Source organism: Cryptotermes secundus, unplaced genomic scaffold, assembly GCF_002891405.2.
Source record: "Cryptotermes secundus unplaced genomic scaffold, Csec_1.0 scaffold180, whole genome shotgun sequence".
Taxonomy (NCBI): domain Eukaryota; kingdom Metazoa; phylum Arthropoda; class Insecta; order Blattodea; family Kalotermitidae; genus Cryptotermes; species Cryptotermes secundus.
The window spans coordinates 459,544-484,633 of NW_019718619.1; the positions used below are offsets into that span (position 1 = coordinate 459,544).

The 25,090-nt window shown below is 39.4% G+C and overlaps 1 protein-coding gene across 2 annotated transcripts in view; it reads right to left on the reverse strand.

Annotated features, from left to right (window-relative positions):
* Positions 1–9,478: 9,478 nt before the first annotated feature.
* The window catches only part of LOC111861873 (homeotic protein labial-like), a 95,703-nt gene continuing 80,091 nt past the window's right edge, over positions 9,479–25,090 (reverse strand). For both annotated transcript variants that reach the window (XM_023846814.2, XM_033750520.1), the window contains exon 3: positions 9,479–10,588. In XM_023846814.2, the coding sequence (XP_023702582.1) occupies positions 10,032–10,588 (557 nt within the window). In that variant the 3' untranslated portion in view covers positions 9,479–10,031. The remainder of the gene's footprint in view (positions 10,589–25,090) is intronic.

The window sequence follows — 25,090 nt, forward strand, 5'->3', positions numbered from 1 at the left end:
ACCTGCCCCAGAGCCACTTTGTCCACCACAAATCCCACTTGACCAGACCCGGGATCGAACCCGGGCCGCCGCGGTAGGAAGCCAACTACTAACCGCTTGAGCTATGGGGCGGCCTCACTCATATAATTAGTAAACTTTTTATGAAGGAAGTATATTTCATGCTTTCTATAATTCAGAGCTTTGAAGCTCCTCAATTGACAGCAACTTTGTTTCGGTTAGAGAGGCGATTAAAACTGGCAATAATACGAATTTTGAACGGCACAGAACAAATAAAATGATTTCTTGAATTTCGTAAAAGACAAAGGTATAGCTGGAATATTAAGTATGGTGAACAAATCTGGCAGAATCTTTTGAGGAAAACCATGGGCGCAAAAGGGCTGTTTTGCCGATGGTGACGACGAGCTTTATGTATGTGTCTAGGAACAAGTCTGCGTCTTGATATAGGCCTATACAGGGGGTTAACAAAATAATGGAAACACAAAGAAATTGAGGAATAGAATTTATGTTGGTAGCATTGAAAGAACAACAGCAGACAATACTAGATGTTCTTCTTCCGTTTACATACATACATATACACCACGACAAATGTATACTGGCATTTATTGTTTAGAATTAAACACAACAGGATGTACACTATGAAGATAATTCTTTATTCGTTTGTTTACATTTAGAAGTGCTCGTATAAGTGTATTAGGTATTGTGTTGAGTGACAGTCCGTGTAAAAAATCGGAAAATTGGGTACTTGTCCCATTTTGAAAGAGGACAGATCATTGGTGCTCGTTTAGCTGGAGCATCTGTGACAAAACTGCACATAATTGGGGGTACCGAGAGTGACAGTTTCTGAGGTCATGTCGGCATACACGGATCATGAGGGGACAACATCAGCGAAGAGGAACAGTGGGCGAAAAGCAACACTGACAGAAAGAGATTTCCGTATATTAAGAAGTATTCTTCCGAAAAAAAAAACAGAACTACTGCAGAACATGTGAAAGGACAGCAAAATATTCATTTTGAAAGACCCTGTTTCCACAAAACTGTTCGACGTGAGCTTCACAAATCCAATATCTACGGTAGGGCTGGAATCGCCAAACCTCTGGTTACTGAAAGCAATGCTCGCTTGAATAACCAATGATGTGACGACCATAAAACCTGGACATCAGATAACTGGAAACGCGGGCGTGATATGGTCAGATAAGTCGCCTTCACGATATTCCCTACCTCATGAAATTTTACGATTGGGAAACACCCAAGGAAGTCTACAATCGGGAATACCTAGTTCCAGCAGTGACACATAAGGGAGGTCATGTGATGGTTTGGGTAGCAACATCATGGTACACTGTTCTGCTGGTACGATTATCGTCCTTTATGACCCAAATCCTTCATAGGAGTACGTGGACAGGTTGGGTAATCAGGTGCACCTCATGGTCCAGACGTTATTTCCGAAAAATGACGCAGTTTTCCAAGACGGCAATGTACAGATGTAACTGTTCAAACATGGTTTGAAGAACATGACGTTGAACTTTGTAATCTTCCTTGGCCAGCACAGTCACCAGATTTAAACATTATTGAAGCACTCTGATCAGTTTTTGAGACTGGAGTGAGGAACAGACTCCCACCTCCAACATCTCTAAAGCAACTCGAAGATGTTCTTGAAGAAGAATTGTATAAAATTTCACTAGAGACTGTTCAAAACTTGTACGAGTCCATTACATGAAGGACTGCAGTTGCACTGAAGGCAAAATGTGGTCCAACACCATATTAATAAAGGGATATGTACAATATATGTAGAGTTTCCATTATTTTGTTCAACCCCTGTAAGTGCTTGATGTGTTTCACTGTCGACGATCAATCATGAGTATATTATATTTGTTTCCCCATTTAACACGCGGTATCGTAGTTAGTTGAGGCACTATGCTACAAGCCGGAAGGTCGCGGGTTCGACTCCCGATGAGGCAATTGGATTTTTCAATTGACCTATTTCTTCCAGCTACACACTGGCTGTAGGATGAACTCAGCCTCTAATAGAATTGAGTACCAGGAATTTTCCTGGGGGTAAAGGGCTGCCGGCGCATAAGGCTGACAACCTCACCGCCATCTGTCAGCCGACTGTCAACAAAATGTGGGATTCTCGACGACCCACAACCCTATGGGCCTCCACGGCCTCTTACAGGGATAGCGTTTTTACTCTTTTTTCTATTTAATCATTGTCATGATTCTGCTTATAAGAAGTCCAGAATTGGGACATTATAGTTTACTTGGTCTCTGGAAACAAAAATACAATTCTCATAAGAGAACTGAAGGATTTTAAAACAGTTATCTTAGCAGAACAGAAGATCGGCGCTGTGTATTCTAGATATTGACAGTGCCGTAAAATGCCCCACACAATGGAAAGAATGAAAGAACAAAAACCGCACTTCTTTAAGTGAAAAAAAAAATATTTAAATTTAACTCTGTCACTTCTGGATTTGTGTCCATTTTTGTAACGGTGGACATCACTTCCTGTTAAACAGACCTTCAGTAAAGCCGCGAACAAGGCAGTGAAATAGCAGAAATGACTAGGAATGCTTCCAACGCGACTACTGAAATATCTGCCTTATTTTTATAAAACGACTCTCCACTTCAGACGTTGGTCTTGTGTGCATGTAGCAAGACAAATGTTCTTGAACACACCACATCCGTCTGTTCTTCCATTTGCATAATTTTTACACTCTCAGTGGATGAACCAACGTGACTGCAATTATTATTTCTAATTTATTAAAATTTTCCTTTTAAAAGTTCTCTGGTATTTACTGTGGAATATAAATTGAGGACTTCGAATAATTCTGTACTTGAACATCGAGCCAACAAGACAATGTAACATAAAGGTAAACAGGAAAACTTCTTGGTACTGTAAACGGGCGATTTATTTTCGGAGGTGTTTCTGAGAAATTATGAGGCTGATTTAAATCTGCTAGTTGTTATTCTACTTGAAATTATATCTTGTTTCAAGTAACATTGAATAGTTTCCAATTAAAGCAAATAGATTTGTTTGAAAAGGTCTTATTTTAAATAAATTTTATTTTATATTGGTTAAGAGACTATTGGGAATTCACTGGGCAAAGTTCTTCATATGTATTGTAACCGTACGTCCCTCGCCAAAATTATTTTATTAAGGGTATGAACAACTTATGCATTATTTAACACCACGAGGGACGCTCCTACGGCGAGATACCATCCCGGGACCGTCTAGTTGTAATTCAGCTATTATCCTNAAATATAAATATTAGGCTACAAGAAGGCTGAAAAATAACGTACCAACAGAACGTGATAGATTATTTGTCGATTTAATGGTTTTGTTAGAAATTATATAACGAAAAATAATAAATTGCATCCCATTAACTACACCGTGTACTAAATATATAGTTTGAAACATGAAACTGCAAGAGATTTGTATAAAGTGGTTTCCAGTTACGTTACACATAGGCCTACGTAGGCCTGCAAGTCTGCTTAAGTTAAGACAACCAAGAAAAGAGCTAGAATAGCCAGTCTATATAGTGACCATGGCACAGACTGTATGACTGAAGAATCGGGGAGTGCTGCAAGTACCACGCAATATATAGTAAAGGAGTAAGTAAGTAAAGCTATCCCTGTACCAGGCCGTGAAGTCCCGTAAGGTTGTGAGACGTTGAGGCTCCCACATTACCTTGACAATCGGCTCAAAGATGGCGGTAAGGTTGTCAACCTTAATCGCCGGCCGCGCTTTACTGCCCAGGAAAATTATTACCCAATATATAGGTACAGGACGTGTATTTTCTGGATTTCTACAATTTAATGTTTGTTTTCTACGGTGAATACTTGGCTAAATTACCCACAAAATTAACGGTGTAAATTAATATGGATATGTTAACGTTCGCAAAATAAAAATATCATATATAAAATATTGTGAAATATATGCGATATTCCTGCTCTAAATAAAAGCTCTTTTCGGTCCTTTGGTTAAATGTCACCTTAATAAAACAACTAAATCAAAACATGACTGCCAAATAAAATTCAGTGTACGTCTCCGAAGCCGAATTTGATCCAGATCAGTTCCAAATCAGCAAATGAATTATCCGCTTTAATTATATAAACTACGTATATTGCTACGTATAAATTTTGAATTTTTCATGGCTGTAGTTGTTTAGATTGTGATCAACTGGGTTGAGATATTTTGTAGTCTAGTAGGTGAATACCGACGTTTGGGATTAACAGGTCGCCTTCATGAATCCTAGGGATGGAGGCAGGCTATTCCTCCGAAAAGTCAGTATCCACCAACCCAATCACACGGTGTCACAACCCAGAAGACCACAGTCAAAATAATTAGTATAATTTGGTTACAGCTAATATGAAGCTATAGGCCTAAAGGTCGCAAAGGAACACAGAGATGAGAATACACTAATAGATGCACAGTGTGGCTGTCACATTCTTAGTGTTCGCATAGCCTTGAGGGAAAACACAAGCCGTGGCATTTTCGTTGCCTGCGGAGGCCAGATTGCGTTATATATAGAGAATATAAATATTAGGCTACAAGAAGGCTGAAAAATAACAGACAAACAGAATGTGATAGATTATTTGTCGATTTAATGGTTTTGTTAGAAATTATATAACGAAAAATANACATTGCACACCTGGTGCCGCATAATGATTGCTTGATGCATGAAACGGTTGCTAAGCAACGTAAAAGCAGTGAACATTTAGCGCTTGCGTATATCAGGTTNAATATATAGTTTGAAACATGAAACTGCAAGAGATTTGTATAAAGTGGTTTCCAGTTACGTTACACATAGGCCTACGTAGGCCTGCAAGTCTGCTTAAGTTAAGACAACCAAGAAAAGAGCTAGAATAGCCAGTCTATATAGTGACCATGGCACAGACTGTATGACTGAAGAATCGGGGAATGCTGCAAGTACCACGCAATATATAGTAAAGAAGTAAGTAAGTAAAGCTATCCCTGTACCAGACCTTGAAGTCCCATAAGGTTGTGAGACGTTGAGGCTCCCACATTATCTAGACAATCGGCTCAAAAATGGCGGTAAATTTGTTAACCTTAATCGCCGGCCGCGCTTTACTGCCCTGGAAAATTATTACCCAATATATAGATACAGGAAGTGTACTTTCTGGATTTCTACAACTTAATTTTTGTTTTCTACGGTGAATACTAGGCTAAATTGCCCACAAAATTAACGGAGCCTTTAAATAATTGGACACTAAAATGAAAGGCGATTGAAAAACACAGATGACAATTGATGTAACAGAAGTGTCATATGGATCTAACGCAAAAAAAAAAAGTTTCTTTAGAATATCTTCATGCCTTAGAAGATAGGACTACAAACGTAGGACCAATATGAACTTTCATCTGGATCCTAAAGTAGAATCCTTCCTACAGTTAGTTAATTGCAGTAAATTAATATGGATATGTTAACGTTCGCAAAATAAAAATATAAAAAAAAAGAATGTTGTGAAATATATGCGATATTCCTGCTCTAAGTGAAAGCTCTTTTCGGTCCTTTGGTAAAATGTCACCTTAATAAAACAACTAAATCAAAACATGACTGCCAAATAAAAGTCAGTGTACGTCTCCGAAGCCGAATTTGATCCAGATCAGTTCCAAATCAGGGGCAATTAGGTGCACCGGGTAGCGTAGTTGGTTGAGGCACTATGCTACAAGCCCGAAGGTCGAGGGCTCGAATCCCGACGAGGTGTATTTTTTCAATTTATCTAGACCTTCCAGACGCACTATGGCGTCGACTCGGGCTCTGACAGAAATGAGTACCAGGAATCTTCCTAGGGTGTAAAGGGTGGCAGGCGCGTAAGGCTAACAACCTCACCGTCATCTGTGAACCTATTGTCTAGAAAATCTGGGAGCCTTGACCTCCCACAACCCTATGGGCCTCTATGGCCCGTTACAGGGATAGCCTTACTTTTACCTAACTGTACATCCAAGATGCGTCACCAATGATCTGATTTCGTAAAAAGGAACCTGAATATGAACTCTCTAAATATGACACTAAATGCTCGTGCTGTTTGTCCAATGTATTTCAGTGGACAATCTAGGAGATTCATTTGGTAAATGCCACTTCTGCTATACTTCTCTGTTTGTGCACAAGGCTTTAATATGTTGTGTACTGTGTTCTGAAGGCTACTTTTATTATCGTTTTCTGAGAAAGTTTAGCAAATCTTCTCACTTCTTTGCCGCTGTATGTGAAGGTAACGCATCTTTTGTGCTGCTGATCAATGTGTGTTTTATTTTTGTGGGGGAGGTGGTTTTCTAATTAAGTTTGTGTTATACTCGTTATTGTGTATTATGTTTTTGAAGGTGTTCCTTTCTGTGTCTTTGCTTTTTCAGTTATTGGTTACGTGTGTAGTCGATTTAGTGAGTGAGAAGCAAAGGTGACAATAATAAGTTGCATTGTAGACGGAAATATATTGTATGAAATAAATAACATATTAATGCAAGACGATGCTTAAATACAACATTTTGAAAAATGTATTACGTTGAATTTTTATTCTTTATGCCTATGGCCTTCAATTACACGTACTTTGAATCCGTTTTTACGATTCTGGACTCATTAAGTTTGCATAATTTAATAATTTCCTTTTTTGTAATAGCTAAGTAAGAATAAATCTGTACTGGAACTGAATGTTTATATTTCGGTTTTATTGAGCAATATTCGAAAATCTGCTCTATACCGCGTAGACATGACTCGAATGTAAATGATCTGCCAAGAAAGGGGATACACTCTTTTAGCTGTTAAAACTTCAACGTAATCTGTGACATAGTTATGCCTATAGACCCCTTTATAACGTCATGTTATTTTGAGACACGTCTGAAACCATGAGTTTAATTTTGATCGTAAACTTTCATGATGTTTTTCATCTTGACATCATCAGCACTTTCCCATGCTTTTTCGTTTCATGATGTAAATTTCCCAGTTTTATAGAGACGTCCAAATCGCTTCCATTGTTTTCATTTTATAGAAATTAAGTTATAAATATTAGGATAATTTTAACTGGAGGAATTTAGTCTTAGGTATAAGAGTTTTCAAGTATTGTGTAAAGTATGACAGTCTAGTTGTAAAACTCTTACACTCTTACAAGCAATTAACTTCGTGGAGCTGAGCTCTTCTTCAGAAGCTTCTAATTGTGTAGCTACTCAAGAACTTACCAGCAATTTATGTAACCCGAAAATTCATTACCGTATTCACAAGAGCTCTCCACTTGTCTCTATCCTGAGGAGATCGGTCCAGCCCGTACCATCTGATCCTATTTGAGATACATTTTAATGTTGTTCACCCAACTAAGTCTTGGCACTNTGTCTCTATCCCGAGGAGATCGGTCCAGTCCGTACCATCTGATCCTATTTGAGATACATTTTAATATTGTCCACCCACCTAAGTCACTCCTGGTGATCTCTTTCCTTGTGACTTTCTCACCAATATCCTATATGTATTCCTCTTCTCTCCATTCGTGCTGCCTGCCCTGCCCATCTCATCCTCCTTTACTTCATCATTCTGAATTTTACTTGGAGAAGAGTACAAGTTATGAAGCTCTATATGATGCAGTTTTCTCGAACCTCCTGTTACTTAATTTCACTTCGGTCCAAATATTCTCCTCAACACCCTGTTCTGAAACACCCTCGGTCCATGTTCCTCCCTTAATGTCAGAGACCAAATTACACACCCATAGACAGCAGACGAGAAGAGAGAGGATTATGGACTGAATGGTAACAAGCATTGCACGAATTCAATCTCATCTTAATTTCTTTAAGAATAAGTTTTTCATTTGTTACTGTCATTCCCAAACATTTGAAGTGTGCCACATTTTCAAAGGATCTGTTAGCTTCCTTTATGCCATGATTTTGCCCTGCCTTCTTGTGACGATGGAGTAACATGTACTCCTTACTTGCGTCAGTTAGAGTTTCTATGTTTTTCTTTATTTATCACCCAGTACATTCATATCATCAGCATAGACTAACAGCTGGTGTGGCCCATCTAATTTAGTCCCACCTGGTTTTCCTTGATCTCCCTAATGGCACATTCTAAAGCAAAGTTGAAAAACAGAGGCGATAAAACATCTTATTTTAGACGATTCGGGATAGGAAAAATATTAGACAAATATTTACCTATAAGAACTTTAATACACGTTTCGTTTAAACACATTTTAATCAAGACTAACTCTATGAGAATATTGTACAATACTTCCTTTCTAACTGAAACATGATCTTTCTAGAAATCTACAAATAGCTGATGTACTGTCTCATTGTACTCCAATTTTCTCTCCTGTATCTGATGAATGCAAAATATCTGGTCAGTAGTTGATCTGTTACGTTAAAACCCACACTGATAATCCCTAATTATTTCATCTGTCTATGTACTTAACCTTAAGAGAAGACTATTGGATAAAGTTTTGTATGAAGCTGATAGCAGTGATATCCCCCGATAATTACCACAATGTTTATCGCCCTTCTTATGGATCAGGCAATTCTTCCTTATTCCACACAAAACCGATGAACTTATGGATCTCAGACCGTAATATTTCGTCTGCTGCTTGAATAAGTTCAGCCGGAATTTGACCACTACCTGGATATGTATGCCTGTTGAACTCTGCAATAGCAGTTTAAACATTAACAGAAGTAGGATCAGATACTAACAGCTCGGCCCTATGTGTTTCTATCTGCCTAGCGTCACTGGTCCTATATATATATTTTCAATAACTGACAGAAATAGTTCTTTTACCTATTCAAAATGTTGTGGGAATCTGCAAGCCGATCACCATTTTCATTCTTCACTAAGTTACTTCCAGGTGCTATACTCGAATAAGTATAGATGATTTGCAAACCAGTGATATGTAAGGGCACACTGGAAAGGCTTCATGAAGCCGATATAAGAGTGAAAACTTGCTGATGATATCAAGTTGAAATAAAACATAGTGATGTATCGAAGTTAATGAATATATCCATGTCCATGGTTTATGCTGACCGTCTTACAGTGTATACACTTTTTCACCTTATTCTTCACTTCCACGCTACATGTTTCAGCACTAATATGCCATCATCAGGTGTCTTTACGCACGTTAAACTATTGTACTGCATGCCATATATATGACGAATACATATTTTAGTCATTTTAGAATGAAGACATCATGGCATGCAGTATAATAGTTTAACGTGCATAAAGACACCTGAGGATGGCACATTAGTGCTGAAACATGTAGCGTGGAAGTGAAGAATAAGGTGAAAAAGTGTATACACTGTAAGACGGTTAGCATAAACCATGGACATGAATCAGTGTAACAGGACGCTAAAATATAACAGAATATATCCATTTTGGAATATCAGGTTAGATAGCGAGTCTTATGTATTTTCAGTTTGTTTTTAATTTCACTTCTGCGACTTCTGAACTTACTTACAAACAACAAATCCCTCTTAAAAATTTCGTGCAATGTTAAAGAGAGTTAAGACATTCTTTGCTCTTCGATTGTAAGTATTTAGCTTCGTAAGAAATTATACCTAGAAAACATGAGACAAACGCCCATAAGCGACATGAGCCATCGTAATTTTTAATGTGACTCATATATTTAGGTGCCGCCGGGAATGCTAAATCTACATAGCAAGAAGGAGTTATGTACGTGTATATGTCTTGCACAATTATCGCATGTGCCCCTGGTGAAAAGACTAGTAATATAGGCCTAACATATAACCCTACCATTCTGTAATATCAGTCTGACCTGTGTCAATATGTAGTATATTGTAACAGGGAGGTGCAAAACCTCTCAGTCAGCTTTGGATTTATATTGTGGGAGTAGAACAGTTGGAAAACTAACATCGAATGGAATTGCATTGCACAAATTTGCTTCCATTCTTTAATGCATACTGGTTATTTAAATCCACAATCTTAAACCTACATATTTACATCTATGAAACACGTATATATAAGCAAGGCTGCGTGTTATCTTGAGCTGAACCTGCGACTTTTTACTGAGTACTTTGCATTTAAAATTCACCAACATATTAGTTAATGGTCTGTTGCTGATGGTGACATCTCTTGGCTGTTCTCGTTACTCAGAGGTGCAATTGTGACGTCACTGTTGCTGTGAGCACTTGTGGGCGAGTTACTTCCACTGCTAACACCACCAAGATTTGAAATATTTGCACTACCAACACTACCACAAGGTCCGCCATTAGTAATAGGCTCTGTAGGTATTAAACCTTCTTTCATTCGTTTCTTCTGTTTCATTCGACGATTCTGAAACCAGATTTTTACTTGTGTTTCGTTTAATTGTAAAGCAGAAGCTATCTCGATTCTTCTTGCCCTTGTCAGGTACTTGTTGAAATGGAATTCTTTCTCAAGCTCTGTCAGTTGCTTATTCGTGAAGTTTGTTCTGCCAGTGTTGTTGAGGCTGTTGGGACCCCCCAGTACTCCTCCGAGGGCCCCGGTTCCCATGAGACCTCCGCCACCGACGTTACAACCTCCAAGGCCTACCCCCGGGCCGGCGACCAGGCCACTTCCGTACCCACTGCTTGTGCAACTCACGGTGTTGTAGTCACCGAGCGAAGGCGCCGATTTTGGTGCTGCAAAAAGCCAAAAATCAGTATTAAATTAGTCACTTATAAATATTGGCTTAAAATCACACGCGAATTAAAAGAAATTATAACATTATTATAGATAACAGGAGCAGAAGCAATAGCAACAATCTTTTATCTGTCTGCCTCCTTTCTGAAATCCTCAAGATTAAATATGCAAAAGTGCAATTTTATCTATTCTGATATACATATGAATCTCGAATTATCATATCAAGGACTGAACATAGTGCTGAGGAGAATATTTGGGCACAATAAACACGAAGGAATAGCACAATGGAGAAAATTGTACAATGAGGAGTTTTCATAATTGTTACTGTCTACTGAGCATTCGGATGGCCAAACCTAGGTTTCATTTTATTTTTCTCCTATGGTGAGACTGAGTCCACTTGCTACGTCGGTCACTGTTTTTCCTATTGTACCAGCCCAAGATGATAGACGATAGAGGATGATGATGATGATTCTGGAACAATCGGCGGAATGCGAATTGACAGGGAAAACCGAAGTACTCGGAGAAAATTTGCGCCAGTGCCACTTTGTCCACCACATATCCCATATGACGGGACCCGGGCTCGATCCTGGGCCGCCGCCGTAGGAAACCAGCGACTAACAACCTGAGCTATGGCACGGCCTTAATTTAGGTATACAAACATAAGTTTGGAGGGACATGTAGTACGCATGGGGGGATAGACATAAACTGCTGCAAGGTTTAAGTTGGAAATCGTAAACGTAAGCGATTACTTGTGAGCCGAAGACATGGGCATGAGGCAAATGTAAAGATGGAACACAAATAAATGGGGTGGGAAAGTAAAGGCTGGATTCATCTGTATTAAAGTACGGGCCAGTAGTGGGCTCCTCCGAACAGTGTAATGATCCTTCGGTTATGCAAGAAGGAATCTTCTCAAGGAAATCGAAAAACAACAATAATAATATTCAGTAAGATTTCATACACTCTTTGTAGATTTTACATGAGTTTTCTCCAAACTAAACATTAAATTCCTAGCTCCGACATTTAATTAGTTCTCACCATCAAACCGATAGCTAAACATGTACTAATTTCATGCCGATGTCAAACCGCTGTTTTTGTTTACTGCAAAAAATAGCGTCTTTCTAAGATCTGTACCACACATCTTTCCACGACTCCGTATTAAATGGGGATAGTGTTGCCCCCACCTCATGAATTCGTGCGTCCGCCTTGTAATTATATAATGCAGGAAATTAAAGATGACGACGTTTGGGTGGCGTCTAATGTCCTAAGGTTCTCTGAGCTTTACAAATGCTTCCAGCGCTCAAACTTCCAAGTGATTTTGTATAACAATCACATTTCTTCATTGTTGTGTTTACTAAGAATAACCGTACCAGTGGCAACACAACTTGGACTCCTCCCCAAGTACAATTAGAATGATCAAGTCAAGAGGGTGAGGTGGGCAGGGCATGTAGCACAACTGGGGGAGAAGAGGAATGCCTGTAGGATATTAGTGGGAAAGCCGGAAGAAAGAGACCCCTGGGAAGACCAAGGCGTAGATGAGTGTACAATGTTAAAGTGGATCTTAGAGAATTAGGATGGGATGGTATGGACTGGATTAATCTGGCTCAAGATAGGGACCCGTAGAGGGCTCTTTTGAACACGGCAATGAACCTGTGGGTTCCATAAAATGTTGAGAAATTCTTGAGTAACTGCACAGCTGGCGATTTCTCAAGAAGGGCTCAGATCCGTGAGTGAGTGAGTGAGTGAGTTGTAACATTACAAATATGCTGCAACTTAAATCCTACTCTTCCCCTTGAATAGCTGCACAATTGGCGACTTCTCAGATCCATAAGCGAGTGAGTGAGTGAGTGAGTAAGTGGTAACATTACAAATATGCTGCAACTTAAATTCTACTCTTCCCTGCCATTTATGATAGAGCATCCATTGTCATGCATTCTATAATTGTGGTCGTGGGTTCGCCTCGCCAGCACTGCAGTACTTACTGACCAGCGGGTGGGAAACCCTATTTGTATAAAGTTTAATGACGTATCCATTTCCTTTATTTGACGACTACTTCTTCAGGGGAGTTCCCTTAATGCGAAGTTGGACAGTTTTCTCAGGCCTAATTCAACACGGTAGCTGCTTACGTTCTTATTAGGTGCGACAGATTTGAAGGCGAAGGCGTAGACTCCATGAAGATGGATGGTTAAGGATCTGGCGACACTATCCATCTTGTGGGCAGTCTCTCTTTCAGATTAGTTCACCATTTAATTGTTTGTTTCTTTTATTCTGTCCAGGAAATGGTGTCCACAGCTTGGGATTCTCTCGAGGGATTTTGCAAACAGAGAACTTATAGTCCTTTCGGTAATATAAGAAAACTTCTTAATTTTACTTACAGACTCTGAGCTCGCTGACGCCTAATTCAGTTCTGTAAGATTGATGTATAGGGAATTGGTATAGAACAGAGAAGGAAGGTTCAGCTATTGATAGTTGGACGAATTACAGCTGAATTTCCTTCGAAAATCACAACGGAAGACCTAAAGTCTTCGAAGTGTCATTTCACATCCAGCATACTGCGTAGGATTTATTTTGTTTTTAGAGCAAAAGCGCTTTATTTTTATGTTATAAACACGTCATAGAATTACAGAAAATACCGTACATTAGAAGTACAACATAGATGTAACCATTCATTAGACTAAAGAATGCTCAGAGTAGGGCAATTTAAACCGGTTTTCTGCAAAATAAATTAGGTCGAATCTAATAATGATAATGTACTTTATTATTGCAACCATAACAATTATAACATTGGTCTTATAAATAACATTTAATGCTTACTTGTATTTCCTTATTGAGATTCATTGACACTGAGTGGCTGATCCGACGGAAGGAGAGTTCCCCTTTTGGCTCACACCTTAAAGAGTATTTCATGTCGAGCGAGAGATTAACGTCTATTCACAAAATAATGCCTTGAGCAGAGACAAACTTGGAGCCCTTTTATTATGTCTACAGACGTTTCAGGTCCTCAGAAAACTCAGAACGCTGTTTTCACAATTTCATCTACTAAAAAAAATAACTCAAGAACCCGCTACAAAACCGTAAGCGTAACGCTGTATTTAAGATATTTTAAATTGCAAGACAGCCAAACAAGTATATTGTTTATTACGTTCATTCAGTATTCTTTTTCGTGGTTCATCGGGAAGCCATTGAACCTGAATATTAGTATTAAACTTATATTTAAATCTAAATATCTCTCAACAAGCAATTGAGTAAAATCTATCGAAATAGGTTGTAATTTTTCAGCGAAACTTAGGTTCAACTTAGTCCGCTGTAAGTCGGTTACCATTTTCTAAGCTTATTTCCTCTGATTTGATTTGTTCACAGTCGCATTGCACAAAGGTGCAGATTGAAAACCCCTCTATTTCATTAGCCTCAAACTGTCGAGGTTGAGGTACTAGTATGTCGCCATATATACAGATTTGTAGAGAAATGATATGTGGCTTATTTTATGCATCTAAATTGTCATCGGTTGGTTGTTGGGGCCAATCACTGACCTTAGAAAATTTAAAGCAAAAGAAATAATAGATACGACTAGGCACATTCCCATTTCAGGCGCCGTTCGCAAACATTGGAATATGTTTGAGAAATGAACTTTCATGGCGATAGGTATATTTTGTAAGTAAAGTAAAGCTATCCCTGTACCAGGTCGTGAAGGCCGATAGGGTTGTGAGACGGTGAGGGTCCCACATTATCTAGACAATCTGCTCAAAGATGGCGGTAATGTTGTCAGCCTTACGCACCGGCCGCGCTTTACTCCTCAGGAAAATTATTTAATTAATTCCTTGTACTCATTTCTGTTAGAGGCTGAGTGAACCCCAGGACCATAGTGCTGCTGGAAGGATTAGGTCAATTGAAAAAAGTCCAATGACCTCATCGGGACTTGAACCCGCGATCAACCAACTACGCTACCGCGTGCTACAGTATAAAAAGTTTTACGTATACTGTGCCCAAGTCAAAAAATATCCCAAGAATCCTCTTCTCTTGCAGCTTTGTTCTCTAATAATCTCTGATGCTTACTCCTGCTGAATGCCCCACCCGTATCATACCGCATGGATGTCATGACAGACGATAACCTAGCCGACATTAGGACCGAGTACTTCCTGGATTCGTGTCCAAAGAGTGTTCTCTTTGAAGAAAGCAGTCTTCTGGGATTTGGCACCGTGTATATGTGGTGTTAACCAGTCACCAGTCTGTTTTTACCGGTTCTCACGGTCTCTTCGCTTGCAGATTTCTTATATTTTTTCTTCTACCCTGAAGATGGAGGCGATACGTTCCTCCGAAACGTCGGTTAACACCACATATACACNCAGAAGAGGTTGGTCTAATTGTAACATTTTATACTGACATTCGGGAGGTACTTGGCTCGAATCCCAGTCGGGACACCGACTCTCTTGGAGGATCTTCGTAGTTGTCCTCAGTCGCTCCACACAAATGCTGGGATAGTACTTAATTTCCTAGTCATTTACAATTCTTCATTCATCAATCGTCTCTCCGTCCAACACTGCATGACAGGTCTGTCAAATAACAAACTAAAAGTAGCGATACTGAACTTGAGAAAATTTAGGAAACGGTCGTGGCCTATGTCAAGGCACCATACTGGCATTTGCCTGAAGAGAATGAAGAAGATTACGAAATTTTCAGGCAGGAAAGTAGGTTTCTCGGCCCGAAATTTGAACGGGGTATCTGCTAACCCAAGTCAGCAGCTTTACCATCTGAGCCAGCTTGCTCGGAGTTGCCTTTCTCCTGCGCGTAGGAGGAGCCGGTCACACTGCCAGTATATGTAAATTGCAGGTCGCACCGACGGAGCCACCTGCTCGATATAGTAACTTTCTAAGGAAAGTAAGGAGCCGAACTTAGAAAGTTAGGTTCTGTCTCCTGGTAAACTCGATTTTCTTCTTTGTTGGCACGATGCGTGGTCTCCCACTTTGAAGCTAAAGGTAAAATAATAAAATAATAATTAAGATATATATAGAATTTACAGAAAGGAAAGAGACATGTGTAACATTCTAACCTGAGCAGAGGATGTCACTGTATAAATAATTTGCAATGTGCATTTTGATTGCAGAAGATATATTCGTTGAGTTATATGATGGGTATATGAAATTCCGTCTGAACGACTGTTAATACAGTAACTGTAAAATTTCGTATAACCTAAGATGTCTCTTTTCGGAAACTTGGAAGGGGTACAGAGAAATGCCAGAAGTGTGGATGATTCCTGAGGCAATTGTGCTTATGCTGATACGATACTGTATGGCTATGAACCATAGATTTTTCGAACTTATTTGTCATCACTGAGATAGGTGCCGGAATTTATGACGTTGCAGATACGGATTGGGCACTCTCTCTTAGGAATGCAAGGGTTTCCAGCGTACGAAAAGCAATGGCTCTGAATGGGACAAATGCTGTGCGCTTGTGCAATTACTGTGACAATCATACGGTACTAAAATTTGATACGGAAATATTTTCCAATGTAGATTTTCGTTTTCATTTTGTACCTTTTATCAAAATTATAATTCCTACAGAGGAGGAGACAAGTTGGACAACTGATGAGCCCTGGACGACGCCGAGCGACAACAATATCCTACAGATGTAGTAATTCTAGAAATTATGTCCCACTCTTCTTTTTGTGACAGTTTTCGGGGATGATTTCCGTGCTCAAAATTGAACCCTGGCTATGTTCCAGTATAAAGGCTGGACGACAATACAATCCTTTGCCACTTATTTGAATACCTTTGTAGAATTGAAAAGCCAACTGAAGACGGTTCTGTTTTTTATGTGGACAGTTAGTCATTGTACATGTGTCTAGCTGCATTATACCTGACGAGAAACTGGAATCCGGACATTCTTGGACCCTACTGGGGCCAGAAGTTCCAGCCATTAGACAGGAATTTCTCCTGACTCCGAGAGCATAATGCAAGTGGATGTTCACAAACCCTAGCAGAGCAATAACTGAGATACTGATTCTGCAAGGCTACAACTATGCGACTAGACAGTTTTCAGTTATATGGCTTCTGTCCACTAAGAGCGACGTCGCTTCATCCCAGTCACAGGTCAGGCTCTTGATGATCAGAATGAGATGTCAGAATCTGTCAATAGCCTGTCAGCTGGATGACAATCCATCCTCTTCCGAATTCTATGCTTAACAAGTGACCCGAGCAATGAGAAAAGACAATGTTCTATGTGAAGACTTTGTTTCGGCAGTGGAAACATCTGTTACATGGATGTTGCACAAAATGTTTCACTAGAAGAGACGGGACTTTTTTGATACTGCATTCTTCAAGTTAATAGGGAAGAACAAAAACTTGAATGTGAAATACCAATTACTCTGTAGAATGGTCAAAGTTTTACACGTATTCAACACAAGATTTTTTTCTTCTCTAACTCCCACTTTTGAGCATAGAGCTGATTTCTCAGTTTCTCGATCATTTTACAGATGGTAGAACTCCTTGAACGGGTGATCAGCTCGTTGCAAGGCATCTACCTAAACACAGAACAACGCAACGCAGAAAAACGCACGCACACACACACGCATACAAAACACCCGTGTCCTGAGTAGGTTTCGAACATATGATCCGGGTTTCCGAGCGAGCGAAGACAGTACATGCCTTAGACCGTTCGGGCTACTATGACCGGAATTCCATACAAGACAGTCAAAGAAAATTCTGCCCTTAAGAACAACTCTACTTCTTGTTCAGAATGCTGTGAAGTGTTCGAATATTCCAAATCTGAAATGAATGTGACGTGCTTCTATTGTCAGTCGTGGTTCCGTGGCAGTTGTAAGGACTACAAAGCAAGATTGTGGGTCTATTACATGCTTGCAACAACATGTGCATCAATTTATACCACCTTACCCCTTCTTACTAGCCCCCCGCACCACTCGTGTGTGGGTATGATGCATTAACTTTGTTTTAGTATTTTTTTATAAACAGTATAAATACATAGCTTTATCCTTCTCCTCTGCCTAGCTAACATGTAGCTCAAGCTACGGCGTATTATTTCTGACGATAGTTTTATTTATAACAAACACATCTTCTTTATTAAAAATTTTTTAATCATGAGTGAAACCTCTGAAATTAGGCAATTGGGTTACCATGCCGAAGAGCTATGGAGCGTCAACACACTGCATGAACACAGGTTATGTAGTCGGCCGAAATATTTTGTTTATAACAAGAACTGTGTAATCAGCTTATAATAAATATCACTCACTCATGGAGCCGAGGCCTTCTTGAGAAGCCGCCAGTTGTGCAGCTACTCACGAACTTCCCAGCATTCTATGGAAGCCGAAGGTTCAGTTCCGTGTTCACAAGAGCCCTCCACTTGTCTCTATCCTGAGCCAGATCAGTCCAATCCATACCATACCATCCTATCTCTCTAAAACCCAGTTTAATACAACCCACCCATTCACCCACGTCTTGATCTTCCTAGTGGTCTCCTTCCTTCTGACTTTCCCACCAATATCTAACGTGCATCCTTTTTCTCCCCAATCGTGCTACATGCCCTGCCCATCTCGTACTCCTTGACCTGATAATTCTAGCTATATTTGGCAATCATGAAGCCCCTCATTGTGCATTCGTCTCCAACCTCCTATCACTTCATTTCTCTTCGGTCTAAATATTCTCCTCAACACCCTGTTCTCGAACACCCTCAGTCTATGTTCCTCCTTTCATATCAGAGACCAAGTTTCACATCAATACAGAACCACAGATAAAAGTGTGGTTTTGCATACTCTAATTTTTATGTTTTTGGACAGCAGACGAGAAGACAAAAGGTTCTGGACTGAAAGGTAACAAGCATTACCCGAGTTCAGTCTACTCTTAATTTCCTCCTGAATCAGGTTTTGATTTATTTATAACAAATATTACTGTATTAATATTTTGAGTTTACCATTGATTTCAACGTGATATGTTTGAGTGAATTCTGTTCGTATATACCACCTAAAGTGCAGTCGGTAAGCCAAAAGATATGATCGCCTGTGGTGTACATGTGTGCTTAATGTAATTAGTCACCTCGATGGTAGACTCTACCGAGGAAAGGGAAAGCTTATATTAGCAATGATTTGAAGCTACTGGGAGAGGTATTGCTGCAGACGGTCTGTTTAGAATGAAGACTGCGCTTACTTCATTTGTCCATCAAGCCTGGTAATAACTCACTGACTAATATTATCACATATTTATTTCCTGAGAATCAAACTGCTTTATTACTGCAACTAATAGAAACAGTTGCGGATTCAGAAGTATTTCCTGATATTATTCGAATGTTGTGATGCAGGTATGTTTAAATTCCGCTCAGTCAGTATGTAAGGACAGACCTACTAGTTAATATTTCTGGCTGCTCTGGTTGTTTCTTTTATCACAGAATCCTATCTCTTATTCCTAATACAAGAGATAAAACCAAATTTGTTTATATAGAAGATATGAGTCAAATTTGCACGAGCAATGATTCTCCTTTTTTAATATCACTGTGTCATTGAATGCACATCTGATGTAGAGCAACTGGCATATGTCGAGCATGATTTTTCATGTAAACTAATAGTTATTTCAATTCGCGAAGCAGCTTAGCGGTGTCTTTTCTAATAACTTTTAGATTATTTAAACATTAATATACCGGTTTCATCCTAAATTTAAAACAAAGTTCAAGTAATGTTTGCTGATGTTTCTTGATCCAACTATATGGTAAAACTAGGGATTATATTGTCACGTGTAGGGTGGTACGCGTGACGAAAATAATGGGTTCTAGTTCGGATGATTGTACTTATTAGCACCTTGCTTATAAGTTATTTTAATCACATTTAGATACAGTGCTATCGGTGATTTGCACAACTTCCAATCACCGTTGCACACGTACTAGGTTTCCCAGGCTTCACTAATCGTCTTCTGACAACGGATCTCAACACAGAAACTAGCACTTCAAATCACTATGAAGTCTTCTTGCTATTTCGTCTTCAATCACTCTGAAACCTCGGAACTAAAAATTCTTCTGGACTTAACTCCTCCAGCTTACGACTGACTCGTAACTGCCCATGAACTACCTCTGTCACAGCATTCTCTTCTCTCATAAACACTCTGCACCGATTCCACGGATAACACCGTCTCTATTGTTGCTGACGACACTGCTTACGCAGAAGTTTTTCCCGAACCGTTGCTTAGAAAGGGTTGCATGATCCCATTGTTCCACCGCTGCTCGGCGCGGACGTCATAGGAAACAGCCTCATATATTGTGTGTTGTGTCGTGTTTATAGAACTGTTGCCTGGCAACACGTTGATCAAATCTGTTACAATATTTTGGTTTAAGTTTAACTAATTGGTGAAAAGGAAAAAAAAAACCTACAGTATTCGGGTCTTCCTGTTAAATTCTAGTATACAATTCACTATGTCAGTTAATTTATAATCTATGATCTTCCATGCGTAGTATAGGCTAAGATTATTTAGTGATAGCAATTTAAGCGCCCTCTGTTTAATTCACAGAGCATGAAACGAACTGTCAACTTACTTCCTGCTACGTCTCTCTCTCTCTTTGCAGACAACCCCTCTTTTCATTTCATATTTCCAAGTCTTCACAAAGCAACTGGACGCCAGCATACCGCCCTGTTTTCCGTCACTCCAACCCTTCCCTATTCTACACAGTTAATTAGCAGCTTAGCTGACCATGGTGAGCTTATTCGCTTCCCCTGCTCTGTGTGAAGCTGATTTTGTGAATAAATAGCACTCTATCCTCCCTTTCTTTTTTAAAGGGATCGGCTTATATCAAGGCTCGACGTAGTTGTGGCTGTTTAAATGTAGACTTATACAGAAGAGACCCAAAATTAAACTCCATATTTGATTGAAGAATACAGCTGTGTCCTTATTCTATTGTATCCCTTTGTTTAGGCCTAGTAAATCCATAGGCCCATAGAAGGGCACACGTTCTTTTCATTTTTCTTATTTACAATTCACGGCCACTCTTGACTGCACTGGAGGAGAGAATTGGATTGGACGCAATATAGGCCTATCATAAGTTCTCATAAGAAAAAATAATCTTTACAGACATTCATCAAGAACAAGTAAGCTTACTGAACAAATTATAGTATTTCATATAAATATAATAGGCATTAGAAACATTCGCCACAGTCATGGTGCATTTCAGAATTTCAAAGAGTTCACTCACTGCATGAAGATCCTTCTTTAGATTCTTATCAGTCTTTCAGCTGGAACAGCAAATCTCTGCATTGCATGGAGCCCGAAAGTTCTTTCTAATGCAAACAAGCGCCTTCCTCGGACCCCATCCTGAGGTAACTAATCTCTCCACAACCTCAATAAATATCTTTAAATACAGATTTCCATGACAACGGACAGCATGATAACTAACTGTTCGAGGTGGTGACTTATATTCGGATTGCCGTGTGAAGGCGGGGTAGAATACCTCCACCGTAACCCTGCGAGTCGTAGGAGGCGACCAAAGGGAACTTTTGAATCTGAGACAGTAAATACGGTCGCGATCCCCAAGGGACTCGGACCCGAGAATGACTGCGCTGGCGAGGGCCAGCTATTGGAATTTTATCCCCCTATATACATCTTTGGCCGGTCACTGTAGCCGAGCGATCTAAGGCATGTACTGTCTTTGCTCGCTTGGAAACCGGGATCGTGGGTTCGAATCCCACTCAGGGCATTGATGTTTAGTTTGTGTGTGTGCGTTTTTCTGTGTTTGTGTACAGATAAAGACCTTGCGACGAGCTGATCACCCGCCCAAGGATTTCTACCGAATGTGTAAGATCTAGAAAAACCGAAGTGAACGGAGAATTCATGGAGGTAGGCCTAGGCCCACTGAGGCTGTAGTGCCAAAGAAAAATATATATATACATCTTTGTCTTGGGCTCGCAAGCGAATTCTTCTGCAAGTTCGAAAATTTCTTTGCCACTTATTCTCAAAAATCAAGAAATACGAGTTATGATCTATAACAGTCCAGTGACATGGGGTTGTCTATCAATGGTTTATTCCGGCTTTCAGGCTTCATGGTGCGCTCGTCATGGAAACTTGTTTTAACTAGCCGTTGTCTAGCAATGGATTATTCCGTCACAGTATATTATGGAAATCTGAGTTAGTGTCTGTTTCAATGTTGTCTGGAAGCGAATCTGGTCAAAGTGACAACCACATAGAGCCAGCTGCAAGCATACTGTCGTACCCAAGGGAAGTGCTGTGGAAGTTTTGAAACCGGGAAAAGTCCACAGAGTTTTGCAGTGTGAGTTCTCATACAAAGTAAATGGTAGAGGTTATCAGCCTCACGCGCCGGCGACCCATTCCCTCCCCCCCCCCATGATTTCTGGTACTCATTTCTGTTAGAGTTTTGAGTCAACTTCAGGGCTATAGTGCGGCTGGAAGGATTATGTAAATTGAAAGAATCCACCTCATCAGGATTCGAACCCCCGACCTTCCTGCTTGTAGCATATTGCCTCAACCAACTACGCTATCTCGTGCCCCAATTATTTTAAGAGCTATATTTAATTTATAAACTGTAACATTTTTTTCTAATTAAGCATTTCACTTCAGAAGTATCATCAGTAAATTTTCTTAATATTTTTGTTTTTTACTGCCAAAAAATGTCACGGAAAAATCGTTTAGTTTTGTAATAATATAATTTCTTTCTTTTCACATTATTTTGATATGATGCTCTGTTTTGGGAACAATTTCATAGGATCTGCTTTTGTACATGTGCAAATAATATAACCTAACTTCCTCCTTAATACGCAATTAGCCAAGTGTCTAGTCGGAGATGAAGCCCAACTTAAGGATCGAAGATATGATTCTGTGCTATCTTGTCAGAGTCACAGTACAGGAAATAATATACCCAGGTGTTTTTGTTGAAGGAATTTTAGAAACAGATTTCTATTGTTTTCTCTCGTAAAACTCCAATCAGGCCCTTTTTTTATTGCTAGTGGGGTGGGACGAGGTCCCTTGTACTGCTGCCACTTCTGGCCTATTGTACCAGCCCCAGATGATAGGTGAGGGTGATTGTGGAGCAATTGTTGGAGTGAAAATTGGCAGGGGAAACCGAAGTACTCGGAGAAAACCTGTTCCAGCGCCACTTTGTCCACCACAAATCCCACTTGACCAGACCCGGTATTGAACCCGGGCCGCCGCGTTGAGAAGCCAGCGTCTAACTGCTGGCACGGGCAATCAGGCTCTGGCTGAGCAATCTAATAGTAAATTGAAATATTTTTTTTATTTACATAAAATTAGCAATCAGAATTACATAAAGTGAAATATACGCTTTGTATGTTGACTGCCCGTGCCTCCAGCATGACTTCGTTACGAATGGAGCGTGGCTGTTGCTAGAGAGACTGAAATTGAAATGTTCACAGAGGTCTGTCTGTAGGGCAGTATTCGTATAATTCTGCAAGTTTGTATATACCCATTTTTTTACATGAATATTAGATTTGTATAATTGTGATCATATTTTCCAAGTTATCTATTTTTTGAACGACGCAGAAAAATTAAGGAATGATAAATTTGGTCTCATGTTGAGATATGTATAATCCTTGTTGCCAGCCTCTGTCACCGCATTGCGCACTGAAAACTTGTGTCATTGGAGTCCAGATGTTACAGGGTTTAATAATGAAACGGAGGACATTTGCCAGTGTCACTCTTATTGTGGACTCTTTTGTAAAGTAGGATAATTCAGTACAGGTGACGACATATGATGAAAGATATTACTAATCACACCAGATTCAGTAAGTTTTTTGTTATTATATACGTGTATGAGTAATTGCAGAAATACACGTTTAATACATCTGTATCCTTTCTCTCACGGACGGAGTATCCACATGTGTCCAGTATCTATATTAGACTGAAGAACTCCTGCTTCTGAACTGCTGTGTCGTGACAAATTCAATTACGCGCTGACAGTGTTAACTATGATACTCTGCTCGATCTAGCGCCTCTACAGGAAATAATAAATATTCAACTGCTCCCGAAATCTCTTTTCTTATGAAACATAGAACTTCCATTCCATCATCTATGTTTGCCATCTGATCCTGTCAGGAGCCACTTCATTTTACAATCTCCCAGTGTCTTTTACTGAAATTATTAATAGTAGTAAAGTGAACTTTCTGTTATGCAATGAAATGGAATTGTTATTGTTGTGTGCTTTATTGTTTTTTCTTCCGGAATCAGTCCTTCGTGAAAACACTTCGATTATATTTTTAAAATGAAATGAATACAAATAATCAATATAGCAGTTCATAATTTTGTATTATTTGACAGCGTAAAACGACCCAAATTATGAAATTAAGCAACGTACGAGTACTACAGGGTCCGTGCTGCTGGCCTATAACATATGAGTAGTCACCTTATACACATCTTTAGTTTTTTAGAGTAAGACTGCATTAGGAAAAATTATTTAATATGACAAATATTTATATTTAAGCCTATTCAGTTTTGTAATGTAATATCTTTATCTAACCATCTATCCTCTCCTTCCCAATTTTTAACACTTGTAAATAAGATGGTCCATCGCAGTGGCCACGCGGTCTAAGGCATGAACTTTTCGCTCTCTCAGACTCTGGGATCGTGGGTTCGGATCCAACTTAAGGCATGGATATTTGTGTTTGTGTTAGGTAGCGGCCTTGCGACGAGCCGATCCCCCGTCCAAGGAGTCCTACTGACTGTCCTAGATTAAAAGAAAATAAGAAGGAAAGTAAATAAGATCTAAAAGTTCGTGACCATGTTACATTAAAATAGTTATTGACTTCTTGGAAATTATCTATCGTTCATGTTTCTTTTATTGAAAACTATGTTTCAGAGACTTGACTCTGTTCAAGATGTACCCAGAGATAGAGATCAGCTCTATCGATTTTGCCGAACTGAATTGGCCTTTTACCTGAGGACGGAGGCATTGTTCAGTCTCCGAAACTTTGCCTAAAAATGAGATGATAGATATTGTCCAAAAAGCAGTAATTGTTTCAAATTGCTTTATGCACATGCAAAACTTCTTGATACCTCCACGACAGAGACAGGATAAGATGTTTATGGCATGCATCCTGTTATATGTGTACAGCAGTGTAAATGGGGCGTCTACACAATAATATCATCACAGAATGAAGACAAAAATATATACTAAAGTACCAACATTTGTTTATTACGCAAGGGCGTTGCACGTAATAAAAAAATGTTGGTACTTTAGTGCCTATTTTTATCTTCATTCCGTAGATATCTTTGTTGTGTAGACGGCCCCATTTTACGCTATAGGATAAGATCTGTATGCATTCATACCAATAGGAAGGATTCTTAGTCTTGACGTGAGTAGCTTCACTCTGTAGCCCGTTTCACAGAACAAAGCACAACAATACAACATTTTGTGGTCGCCATGGAATGTCCTCACAATCATAAAAGTATTACTCCAAAAATAATTGCACCTGATTGAAGAGGTGATCATTCACAATCTGTTTCTCTCTCTGTAAGATTTGAGGTTTTCACGGCGGTGACTATGAAGAAAGC